The sequence below is a fragment of the Lithobates pipiens genome, unplaced genomic scaffold (assembly GCF_037356315.1).
Source record: "Lithobates pipiens isolate NorthernLeopardFrog02 unplaced genomic scaffold, aLitPip1_a1.2 Scaffold_16, whole genome shotgun sequence".
Lineage (NCBI taxonomy): Eukaryota > Metazoa > Chordata > Amphibia > Anura > Ranidae > Lithobates > Lithobates pipiens.
Genome location: NW_027507748.1, coordinates 18,013,294 through 18,026,213, shown reverse-complemented (window position 1 = coordinate 18,026,213; position 12,920 = coordinate 18,013,294). Strand labels below are relative to the sequence as shown.

The 12,920-nt window shown below is 48.1% G+C and overlaps 1 protein-coding gene across 1 annotated transcript; it reads left to right on the top strand.

Annotated features, from left to right (window-relative positions):
- The first annotated feature begins 4,316 nt into the window (after positions 1 to 4,316).
- Positions 4,317 to 12,485, top strand: LOC143981510 (uncharacterized). The gene is made up of 3 exons (XM_077479379.1): positions 4,317 to 4,668; positions 4,885 to 5,148; positions 12,469 to 12,485. The coding sequence occupies exons 1-3, from the start codon at positions 4,419 to 4,421 to the stop codon at positions 12,483 to 12,485; spliced, it is 531 nt and encodes a 176-aa protein (XP_077335505.1). The 5' UTR covers positions 4,317 to 4,418.
- The last annotated feature ends 435 nt before the right edge of the window (positions 12,486 to 12,920 follow it).

The following is a 12,920-nucleotide window of genomic DNA, read 5'->3' as shown; positions in this document are numbered from 1 at the left end:
AACCCGGGACAGGTGAGTGTCCATTTATTAAAAGTCAGCAGCTGTAGTATTTATAGCTGCTGGCTTTTAATATTTTTTTTGTAGGTGGAATCCCTCTTTAATCATTGGCAGTCTTATAAATACCCGGCAAGCCCTCACATGCTTGCCTTGGTATCGCTCTCTCCATGTGCCCTGACCTTGTTGCCTGTACTTGGACCTTGAGCCTGTATCTACCCGACCTGATCCCTCCTGTTCCTGAGCCCATCCTGGACCTGTCCCTCTTGTCTCCTGTTACCTAAAGATCCCTGCTCTGCAGCCCATCCATCCGTCCTCTCCCTCTCCTGCTGATTTCCAATCCTTACCCGTCTACTGATTTCCCGGTGTATGACCTCGGCCTGGCTTTTGTTTACGACTCTGGTATTTCCCATTTATTGTATATATTGTTGTTTGTGGTTGGTAGTGGACTGTTTGTTTTCACTTTCTTGTCACTTATTATAATAAACACTATTGTTGTTTCACCTATGTGCGTTTTGGGTTTCCTCTGTGCTGTCCACACAGTCTGGTCTACTAATGATAGGAGAGCCCGGAGGGGAAGGGAGGGAATCTAGAGGAGAGCCCGGAGGGGGAGGGAGGGAATCCAGAGGAGAGCTGGGGGGGGGGGAATCCAGAGGAGAGCCCGGAGGGGGGGAGGGAATCCAGAGGAGAGCCCGGAGGGGGGGAGGGATTCCAGAGGAGAGCCCGGAGGGGGGGAGGGAATCCAGAGGAGAGCCCGGAAGGGGGGGAATCCAGAGGAGAGCCCGGAGGGGGAGAGAGGGAATCCAGAGGAGAGCCCGGAGGGGGAGAGAGGGAATCCAGAGGGAGAGAGGGAATCCAGAGGAGAGCCCAGAGGGGGAGAGAGGGAATCCAGAGGAGAGCCCGGAGGGGGAGAGAGGGAATCCAGAGGAGAGCCCGGAGGGGGAGAGAGGGAATCCAGAGGAGAGCCCGGAGGGGGAGAGAGGGAATCCAGAGGGAGAGAGGGAATCCAGAGGAGAGCCCGGAGGGGGAGAGAGGGAATCCAGAGGAGAGCCCGGAGGGGGAGAGAGGGAATCCAGAGGAGAGCCCGGAGGGGGAGAGAGGGAATCCAGAGGAGAGCCCGGAGGGGGAGAGAGAGAATCCAGAGGAGAGCCCCGAGGGGGAGAGAGGGAATCCAGAGGAGAGCCCGGAGGGGGGGGAGTGAATCCAGACGAGAGCCCGGAGGGGGGGGGGAAGTGAATCCAGACGAGAGCCCAGAGGGGGGGTAGTGAATCCAGAGGAGAGCCCGGAGGGGGGGGTAGTGAATCCAGAGGAGAGCCCGGAGGGGGGGGTAGTGAATCCAGAGGAGAGCCTGGAGGGGGTGGGAGGGAATCCAGAGGAGAGCCCGGAGGGGGGGAATCCAGAGGAAAACCCGGAGGGGGGGGAGGGAATCCAGAGGAGAGCCCGGAGGGGGGGGATGGAATCCAGAGGAGAGCCCGGAGGGGGGGAGGGAATCCAGAGGAGAGCCTGGAGGGGGGGAGGGAATCCAGAGGAGAGCCCGGAGGGGGGGGAGGGAATCCAGAGGAGAGCCCGGAGGGGGGGATGGAATCCAGAGGAGAGCCCGGAGGGGGGGAGGGAATCCAGAGGAGAGCCTGGAGGGGAGGGAATCCAGAGGAGAGCCCGGAGGGGGGAGGGAACCCAGTGGAGAGCCCGGAGGGGGGGAGGGATCCCAGAGGAGAGCCCGGAGGGGGAGGGAACCCAGAGGAGAGCCCGGAGGGGGGGAGGGAACCCAGAGGAGAGCCCGGAGGGGGGGAGGGAACCCAGAGGAGAGCCCGGAGGGGGGGGAGGGAACCCAGAGGAGAGCCCGGAGGGGGGGGAGGGAACCCAGAGGAGAGCCCGGAGGGGGGGGAGGGAACCCAGAGGAGAGCCCGGAGGGGGGGGAGGGAACCCAGAGGAGAGCCCGGAGGGGGGGGAGGGAATCCAGAGGAGAGCTCGGAGGGGGAGGGAATCCAGAGGAGAGCCCGGAGGGGGGGGAGGGAATCCAGAGGAGAGCCCGGAGGGGGGGGGGAATCCAGAGGAGAGCCCGGAGGGGGAGAGAGGGAGCCCAGAGGGGGAGAGAGGGAATCCAGGGGGGAGGGGGGAATCCAGAGGAGAGCCCGGAGAGGGAGGGAATCCAGAGGAGAGCCCGGAGGGGAGGGGGGAATCCAGAGGAGAGCGCGGAGGGGGGGGAATCCAGAGGAGAGCCCGGAGGGGGAGAGAGGGAGCCCAGAGGGGGAGAGAGGGAATCCAGGGGAGAGCCCGGAGAGGGAGGGAATCCAGAGGAGAGCCCGGAGGGGGGGAGGGAATCCAGAGGAGAGCCCGGAGGGGGGGAGGGAATCCAGAGGAGAGCCCAGAGGGGGAGAGAGGGAATCCAGGGGGGAGGGGGGAATCCAGAGGAGCCTGGAGAGGGAGGGAATCCAGGGGAGAGCCCGGAGAGGGAGGGAATCCAGAGGAGAGCCCGGAGGGGGGGGAGGGAATCCAGAGGAGAGCCCGGAGGGGGGAGGGAATCCAGAGGAGAGCCCGGAGGGGGAGAGAGGGAGCCCAGAGGGGGAGAGAGGGAATCCAGGGGGGAGGGGGGAATCCAGAGGAGCCTGGAGAGGGAGGGAATCCAGAGAAGAGCCCGGAGGGAGGGAATCCAGAGGAGAGCCCGGAGGGGGAGGGAGGGATGGAATCCAGAGGAGAGCCCCGAGGGGGAGGGAGGGAGTCCAGGGGGAGAGAGGGAATCCAGAGGAGAACCCGGAGGGGGAGAGATGGAATCCAGAGGAGAGCCCGGAGGGGGAGAGAGGCAATCCAGAGGAGAGCCCGGAGGGGGAGAGAGGGAATTCAGAGGGGAGCTCCGAGGGGGAGAGAGGGAATTCAGAGGAGAGCCCCGAGGGGGAGAGAGGGAATTCAGAGGAGAGCCCCGAGGGGGAGAGAGGGAGGGAGAGTGGCACTGTTAGTCTCTTGGATTGTAGTACCAGTGTCCATCAGCGGGTGTCTTCTAACACCCAGGGCCTGTAATGAGAGGACCTACCTCCTGGTGGCAATGTTGGATCCTTGGGCTCTAGTGCCAGTGTCCACCAGCGGGTGTACTCCGGCAGTGTGGAGCAGACAGCACCTTCTACACTCAGCTGTTACATGAGGCTAATCATTGTCAGTCTTATAAATACCCGGCAAGCCCTCACATGCTTGCCTTGGTATCGCTCTCTCCATGTGCCCTGACCTTGTTGCCTGTACACGGACCTTGAGCCTGCATCTACCGGACCTGATCCAGAGCCCATCCTGGACCTGTCCCTCTCTGTACGTTACAGTTCTCAGTGATCCTCCTTTAAAGCAGGGTTCCCAGAGCATCCCTTATGTGAGAGACCCCATAGTTCTCCCTTACATCAGAGTCTGCAGAGTCCCCCCTTACAGTGAAAGGGAAATTCTGTGAGTTCACATGTAAAAGGGGAACTCTGTGGACTCAGATGTAAAAGGGGGGCTCTTCTTAACGTCATATGATTAGAAATGTTATTTACAAGCAAAATGATATGTATAGTTTATACCAGGGTTTCTCAACCAGGGTTCCATGGAACCCTAAGGTTCCTTCAGAGGTTGCCAGGGGTTCCTTGAGCAATGAGCAATTTCTGCCTCTTCAATAAGTTCCCACTGACACCATTCATCATTTTAGCCATTTTTAAGGGAGTAACTCTTCCCAATAACCACAAGTGTAAGCAGCATTCTTCCCACTACTTCCTACTCACGTGTTGAAAATGTTGAGAAAGCCTGGTTTATACCATAAAATAATAATTGCTGTGTGCTGCTAAAGTGCTCGGGTTTGACTTGAAGAAAAGGTGGCAACCCTGGGTGTGCGCTCAAGATAATGAAGCGAAGGAAAGCCCAATGGTGTTGGTAGCCAAATATCACTGGGCAAAGTGGAGCTTGGCTTTATTAAGATATATGAGATCGGATTGGATGTCCACCTTTAATGACTGGGCTGCTCAATAACAAGATGATGTGGATTTTTTTCTGAAAATGATGCATTTGCCTTTCTGGTCCAATCACTGTCATTATAACACCTCCAGCTCTGCAGATACCCAGAGGAGCAATCAGAGAAAACAAATTCAAGTATTGTATTAAAATTTTAAGTTGTATCCCTACACTGTGTGCATCAATAAACACACAGCCCCACAGCTTAGGATGGCAAGGCGAGGCATCTAAAATGCAAGTGCTAAGGGAAGAATTTTAGAAAATAGTTTACTGAGAAATGTTAATTTTTTTAAATTTTTTTAATTTTTTTGTGCTTAGTGTGTTAGGATAAATATTCTGATGGTTTAATATTTAAGTGATGTATATTTCTTTTGTTAGGTCTCCTGTGTATTGTCATTTGCCCATTGCTGACATGGGGAGCGCGGTACATACGGACTGGATCAGATATCGGTTACTGCGATATGAACTGTCGTCACACTAAAGGTCTCCTGAAGCTGTACAGACAATGTGGAGGGGTAACACATCATTTACTGGAGCGTCAATGTGACAATCTACACACTAAAAACTACTACAAGACCAGACTTCACCTGGACACAGAGAGAGGCTGCTGGAAGCTGACCCAGGCTGAGAAGGGAGACTCCTGTGTGTATATTACAGAGTATAACGTTCACCCAATGAGATATAAAAACTCTGTAGAGATCCGTGTTCTGGGTAAGAATCCATATACTGCATCACACTTCTCTCTACAATGCATTGTACTCTATGGGGGAAGAGGAAGTGGAAACAATCATTTATAGAGGCCAGTAACACCAGGAGAGGGGGCTGCGGATCACATGGCTAATCATTGTGGGTACAAGAGCTAGCACTCTATTTCATGTATCTGGGCTTTGTGTTGGTGATATATGACTGTTCTTCTGATCATTCCAGATCCAGTTATCTTCTGCAACATCACCAGCATTGGGGGCCGGTTGGGTGAGGAGGTCGCGGTGAGCGTCCAGTTCTCTGGAGAAGAGAGCGCTGTGACCTGGGAGGTGGACGGGGAGCCGATCCCTGAAAGATACCGGCTGATAGATGACAATAGGACGCTGATTATCCCCAGTGTGCAGAGAGACGACGCCGAGAGGAGATTCCGGGTCAGGATCACAAACCCGGTCAGTGAGGAGACCCAGGAATACCGGCTAGAGATCAGAGGTGAGGGGGCAATTACTGGGGGAATAATCTGATCTGTATAGAAGATGATCATAGTGGGAGCGTGTATAGTAAAGCCAGTTTAACATTTTTCTCCCCCATGGGTTAGACAACAATGCACACTTTCAGCCATGTAACTTGAATGATTAACACCAGCCCCAGACATCATGGCACTAAGCAGGCCCGAACTGGGACAAAAAAAAGGCCCCGGACCCTTCCCCACTCTCCTCCCTGACAGTTCCCCTGAGAGGGGGAGGGGGAACCCACCAGAGGAGTGGGGGAGGGCTGAGGTGGGACCAGGAAAGATCATGAGGGGGTTGGAGAGCACAGGGAAGATCCTTGAGAACATGGGGTGGGGCGAGAGCACAGGGGAGAGGCAGAGAACACAGGGAGGAAGAGGAGAGCACAGGGGGGCAGCGTAGAGCATAGGGGGAGGTGGAAAGTACGGGGGGCTGGCAGAGAGTCTGGGTGTGGTGGAGAGTCCAGGGGGAAGCAGCAGAGAGAAGCAGGATAGGAGGAGCGGTGGGGGGCGGCTGCATATAGAAGAATAATTCTCTTCATCTTCCTCCCGCAGTCTCTGAATCCCTGCTTCTCCCCTACCTCTTGCAGGCATTCCGCTACTGCGGGAGGAAGATGGAGAGAATTATTTTTCTATATGCAGCCGCTCCTCCTATGCAGTTTACATGGGGGCTGAACTCACTTTTTTTTTTACAGCACTTCCGAAGGTGTCTGCTCTGGCTCCTCCTCCCGGTACTGACGGCTAACCTATATGGGCGGCCGCGCAGAGGCCGAAGGCGTCTCATTTAGCTCCCCCCGATGACTGAGTTTAACTGGCAGCCGGGGGGCCGAGGAGAGGCTGGATGAGCTCACCTCCCTGTCCCTATCTTCCCCCCCCCTCCCTGTGGGGATGCTGCATGGACTGCTGAGTGGTGTGTGTGTGTGTCATAGACGGGCTCTCTGGGGGGGCTCTCATCTGGGGGGACTGCGCTGGATAGCTGTGCCCTGGATGTGTGTAGGTCATTCCCTTGGAGGCTGTGTCTGTTTATCGCTGTAGTGCTGATTCACCGCCATTTCTCTGCCTGTTTTTTTAAGTCCCTCATGGTATACAGCGCTCGGAGTAGCATGCTCTGTCTCCATTTTCCTGTAATCCGACGGCCATTTTCCCTGTGATTATGTCCTTTATACTGGATGCTCAGCGGCCACTTTCTTGAAGCTTGAACACGTTTTTCAGTTTCAGCGCTATTCAGAACAGCTTAGCACAGCGCAGTGTGGTCTCCTATGCATCTGGGAGCTGATACAGGACACAGGCATACCTAGCTGGATGGCGCAGAACTCGGTCAGGGTGGTGAGTCCTGCAGGAGGAGCCCCTCAGCCAGCAGCAGTTTGCAGGGTAGAACCATCACTGTCCTAAGTCCCCCAACAGGTGGCAGACAGTGTAGGGTCAGCATGGCTTCAGAAACTGGTGTTTCTCCCCAAATCCAGGCAATTGCAACCGGTTTGCCCGCAGACAGTGCGGTGCCTCTGGATGCTTTGTCGGTGGTCCTTAATATGTTTGTTGCCAAGATGGAGGCGGTGAGCGGGCGCAAGGTGGTAAAAACGGCCCCTGCCCCCCCATCCTCCGGGGAGAGCTCTGACACAGACTCGGGTCCCGCTGAGGCTGGTGACCCCTGTTCTGTCATTTCAGATGACGCTGACCAGGACCGATCGGACAGAGAGGATGAGTCCCCGTCCGTGCACGACAAAGTGCATGTTGGAGCACTTATCACAGCTGTGCGTGATACCCTGAAGATTCAGGAGCCAGCAGATCCCTCTGCTAATGTAGCGGTCCTTTTGGGTCCCGTAAGCCAGCCATTCACATAAGGTGTTCCCGTATCTGACTTATTCATTTACAAGGAATGGGGTCGACCACAATGGATCTTTTCGGTCCCCAAATACATGGTGGTGTGTTGCACCTTTTGAAGAGAGCCTTCTCAAAAAGTGGTCGGCTCCTCCAGTCATGGACCCCCCAGTATCCAGGTTAAACAAAGTAACCACGATCCCGGTAGAGGGGACTCCTGCCTTTAAGGACCCCATGGACAGGAAGGCCGAGGCAGTAGCTCGGTCCTTGTTTACGGTTGTGGGGTCAGCCGTGCGACCAGTACTGGCATCCGCACTTGTCCCAGACACTCACCGAGTGGGCAAAACTTTTGTACCGTGAATTGGGAGAGCAACAGGCTTCTCCTGTCTGCGGGCAACTAGCGGACCAATTAGTGCAAGGCCTTAAGTATGTTTGTGACGCGGCTCTGAATACTCTCCCTCTGTTATCCACACCTGCAGGCATTATCCCAGTACTGATTTTTAGGGTGGGCGATTGGCTTTCTAGCCATAACAACCGATGCGGCTAAAAGCGGGGTTTCAGCGGACAGTTTTTCGGAATTTCCGAAAAACCTTGTTCGTCCAACTGTCCGCTGAAACTGTCCGCTGAAAGCCCACACATGAGCGGACTGTCCGCCCAAACACTGTTCAGCAGACAAGGTTGGGCGAACAGTCCGCCCGTGTGTACGCGGCCTAATTGTAAACACGGAAGCGACGTCATGACGTCACTTCCGGTTTACTCGGCTGCCAATGGCGCTGGATCTAAAAATATATACAGTATTCAGAATCGTCAAACGGCGATCTGAATACTTTGAAGTGCAAAGGAGGGATTTGGGGTCTTTTAGACCCCCGATTCCCTCCATAAAGAGTACCTGTCACCACCTATTGCTGTCACAAGGGATGTTTATATTCCTTGTGACAGCAATAAAAGTGATCAAATTTTTTATTTTTTTTATTATTAATTTTAAAATAAATAAGAAAAAAAAAATGTTTAAAGCGCCCTCCATCCCCGCGAGCTCGGGCAGCAAAGAAAAAGCATACGGAAGTCACGCCCGCATATGTAAACGGTGTTCAAATCACACATGAGGTATCACTGCGATCGTCAGAGCGAGAGCAATAATTCTAGCACTAGACCTCCTCTGTAACTCTAACCTGGTAACCGGAATTTTTTTTTAAATCGTCGCCTATTGAGATTTTTAGGTACCGTAGTTTGTCGTCATTCTACGAGTGCATGCAATTATAAAGTGTGACATGTTTGGTATCTATTTACTCGTCGTAACATTATCTTTCACATTATGCAAAAAAATTGGGCTAATTTTACTGTTTCGTTTTTTTTTTGTTTTTTTTTAATTCATGAAAGTGTCCCTTTTCCCAAAAAATTGCGTTTAAAAAACCGCTGCGCAAATTCCGTGTGACATAAAATATTGCAACAATCGCCACTTTATTCTCTAGAGTCTCTGCTAAAATATATATATATATATATGTGTGTATGTTTTGGGGGTTCCAAGTAATTTTCTAGCAAAAAATATGGATTTTAACTTGAAAGGGTTAAAAATGTCACAGGTGGTAAGAGTATGCTACTTCCACAGGCCAGGAAGGCTAAGGAGCCACACCATAGGCAAGGGCCCTCATTTCTGCTCACAAACGGCTTTTTCGTCCACCCGGGGCTTTGGCTAAGTGTCCCCAGCCCAACAGGATGACCTCTGAAGGACAAAGCATCCCTGGAACTGCAAGCCTGCAAGCAAAAGTGCTACCGCATGAAGGTTTGCCACCACCCGCAACTTGGGTGGGGGGTCGACTTTGGGAGTTTGCAGCCTGGTAGGCCTCTCGGCTGTCCGACAAATGGGTCTGCGATCTGATTTCCTCAGGCTACAAGATAAAGTTCCTTTCTTGGCCACAAAACATATTCTGTCCTCCAGCATACCCGTTCTCCCGGCTCGCTCTTAATTGCCCTTAATTGCTTTGTAAAGTGCAGAGGTTCAGAATGGAATCAGTTCGCTCAGTAGTTGCTGCACTCCATCAAGGGGACTCCCTGGCATCTTTGGATATCCTGCCTGCACATACCCATATGCCTTCGGCATCAGAGGTTTCTGTGATTTGCAGTTGGGGAAGCCCAGTCTCAGTGTGTGGCTCTCCCCTTTTAGTTTGACATCAGCTTCCCGAGTCTTTTTTTTTTTTTTTTACCACTCGGTAAGATACTTGTTATTGATAGAATCTAATCAGCTTCGCTATCAGAGTCCTTTTATTCTCTCTTGACATCATTGTGGCAAAATATCTTTTTCTTTTTCCAATCTCCTTCTTTTTTTTTTTTTTTAAACTTCTCGTTGTTACTTATATTTATTTAATATTTATCCATTACAAAGGGAAAACCATATAGATTAAGAGAAAGAAAAACAGCAAAGAAAAACCATTCCACTGACATCTACTTAATTCTCTTTACCCTCTTATTCTTGCTACCAATATCTTATTTATTTAAATCCATGTTAAAATTAAGTTTTACCACCCCCACCCTTTCCTCTTCTCTACTATCTGTTGACCTTCCCCGTACCCACTACTCTTTATTCCATTAATGCTTGTGTATAATGCTTCGTCTTTTTAAATATTCTCCACTTTTCCCATGTACTGCGATATTTTTTCATTTTATTTTCCTCCATTTTTCTTAGATATTCCATGTTGTTGATATATTCTATTCTTTGAATCCATTCTCTGATCGAGGGTTTTTTCACCTGTAACCAGTTTTTTGGTATTATGGCTTTTGCAGCATTAAGTAAAACGGGTACTAATGAATTTTTTATTCTTCTTTTAAAATGCTTACTCATTTTTTCATCTGCCCCTAAAAACAAACACTCCCCTGGGGTTAAAGGTATTTTTTGCTCTGTTATTTTCTCTATATATTCTATTATATTACTCCAATATTGATTTATTACTGGGCATTCCCACCAGAAGTGAAATATTGTTCCTGGTGTATCACATTCTCTCCAACATAACTTAGAGTTGGAGGGATCCAATTTATATAGTTTGTCTGGTGTTAAATGCCATCTCGTTAAACATTTATAATTAATTTCCATTGATCTTATGTCGAATATGGAATCATATACCGAGTTGATCATTTGTGTCTCATCAACTTTATAGCCCAAGTCTTTTTCCCATTTAGCTATAAATGGGAAATTTCCTTGGCCTTCTATTTCCGACAGACAATCGTATAGCTGTGAGACACAATGTTTGACTGTTGTTTTCCTTATGCATAATTTTTCCATTGGTGTTAACCTACTTTCATTTCTTATTGGTTTTGGGATGGAACTGACAAAGTGTTGAATCTGTAGGTATTCCCAATCTTTTAATATTTGCCAATTGTGCCTCATCTTTAAGTCTTTTTTTGGCATTAACTTCCCCTCCCTTATGATGTCTTTTAATTGTAAATCCTTCAATTGTTTCCCTAGTGGTGTGTCGTATCCTGGTGAAAAAAAAACTTGTGCCTTCTAGAGGGATTAGTGATGAATTGTATTGCCATTTATTTTTACGCTGTATTATATCCCATTTTTTCAGTGCCGTTAAAGTGATTTCATGTGTCCTACTACTAATAAATCTAGATTTTGGTGGAATCCAAATGTTTTTTTGTAATTGTGACCCCAGCAATATCTCCTCCATTTTTACCCATTTCTTTTTAGTGTTTTGGTTTGTCCATTCGACCAATCTCGTTAAAATAATTGCTAAATAATATCTGTGTATATCTGGTAATGCCATACCTTCCCTATTTTTTTTTCTAGTTAATAAATTAATATTTAATCCTGGGTTTTTTGTTTTGCCAAATAAATTTTAGAAATAAAGTTCTTATTATATTAAAAAAAACAATTGGAATATTTATCGGAAGCATTTGCATTTTATATATTATTTTTGGTAATACCACCATCTTCAACACATTGATTCTTCCCATCCAAGATATCATTCCTTTATTCATCTTAGTAAGTAACACTTTTACTTCATTTATTAACGGGATGTAATTAGCCTGGTATAACCCCTGAATTGTCTTTGTTATTTTAATCCCTAGGTATGTTATTTCTTTTTTTTTCCCATGTAAAAGGGAATTTATACCGTATCGTTTCCTCTTCCTGCGAACCTAATCCAATGTTCAGGATAACTGTTTTAATTAGGTTTATTTAAAAATTAGAGAGGGCCCCATACTCTCTGATCTCCCTTATCAGGCCTGGTAATGACGTTTGGGGGTTGATCATATATAGGAGTATGTCGTCCGCATATGCCGCCACTTTATGTTCTCCCCCCCCTCAATTTTATTCCTTCTATAACTGAATTATTTTGAATTTTTGCTAATAGGGGCTCCAAAGCTATCACATATAGCAAAGGCGGAAGGGGACACCCCTGTCTTGTACCATTTTGCATATCAAAGGCAGACGACATACTCCCATTTACCCCTACTCTAGCTGATGGGTAAGTATATGAGTTATTTACCCATTTCAGCATTTTTGGGCCTAGGCCCAGTGTCTGTAACGTTTCCATTATAAAACACCAATCCACTCGATCAAAAGCTTTTTCTGCGTCGATCGAAACCAGAATCATTGGAGGATTGGTTTCCTTATCCTTCCCCATTAACAACAGCGTTCGGAGACTATTGTCTTGGCCCTCCCTTCCTGGTACAAATCCTACTTGATCTCCATTTATCAGATCTGGAAGTAGGTTTTTTATCCTTGTTGCTAACACTTTTGCATATAATTTAATGTCTGTGTTCAGCAGTGCAATTGGACGGTAGTTGGAGCAAATCGAACCATCTTTGCCAGGTTTTGGGATAAGTGTGATGTTTGCTAGGAGTGATTCTTTCCTCAGGAGCTCATCCTCTGCCAGTTTGTTCCAAAGTTTACATAGCTGTGGGATCATCAGCTGCTGTTTAAATTTTTTATAATACCTGATGGTAAAACCATCTGGTCCTGGGCTTTTCCCGTTGGGCATGTCCTTTATTGCGTTTTCAATTTCCTCTGGAGTAATCGGGTCCTCTAGACTTTTAGACATCTCGGGGGTTATCCTTGGTAGGTCTGTCTCCCTCAGGTATTCTTGTATTTTAATTTTTCTAGTCTCCTTCTGACTTTCAGTCTCCGTGTTCCTGATTGAATATAGAGCGTCATAATATGTTTTAAACGCGTTTGCTATTTCTGATGTTCTGTATTTTATTTCACCTTTTGCGTTTTTGATCTTTTCTACATAATTAATAGCTTTTTTATCCCTTACTAGTCTAGCCAGATGTTTCCCCGTCTTGTTTCCCCACATGTATCTTTCTTTAGCCACATTTTTATATGTTTTTCTTACTTCTTGTTCCAATCTGTTATGTAGTTGAGTACGTTTGTGTATTATTTCTTTATATATGTTTTTATCGAGTTGAGATTTGTGTTTTTGTTCTAATAAGTAAAGTTCTTTTTTTTAGATCATTTTGCTTCTTTTCACTTTCTTTTTTTTTTCCAGGATCCTATCGAGATTAATTTCCCCCTAATTAGGGCTTTATGGGCCTCCCAGAGTGTCGCCCATTGGGATCTCCTCTAAATCATTTGACTAAAAAATATTGTTCAATTTCATTTTTAATGATCTCTTCTGTTTCCTCATTTTCCAATAGGGACTCATTTAGTCTCCATATCCCTTTTCTATATTCTCTTCCTGGATCTTTTAATTTTATTATTACAGGCGCGTGATCCGACAGGGTTATGGATCCTATTGTTACCTCTAGTATATTTTCTAACAAATCATGGTCTACTAGTATGTAGTCCAGTCTAACATACATATCATGTACTGGGGAATAATATGTGTAGTCTTTTTTTTCCTAGATTGAATATTCACCAGGTGTCTATTAATTGTTGCTGGAGCATCTTCTTTTTTAAGATTCTATGTTGTTTATTTTCATGTACCAAACCCTGTGAAGT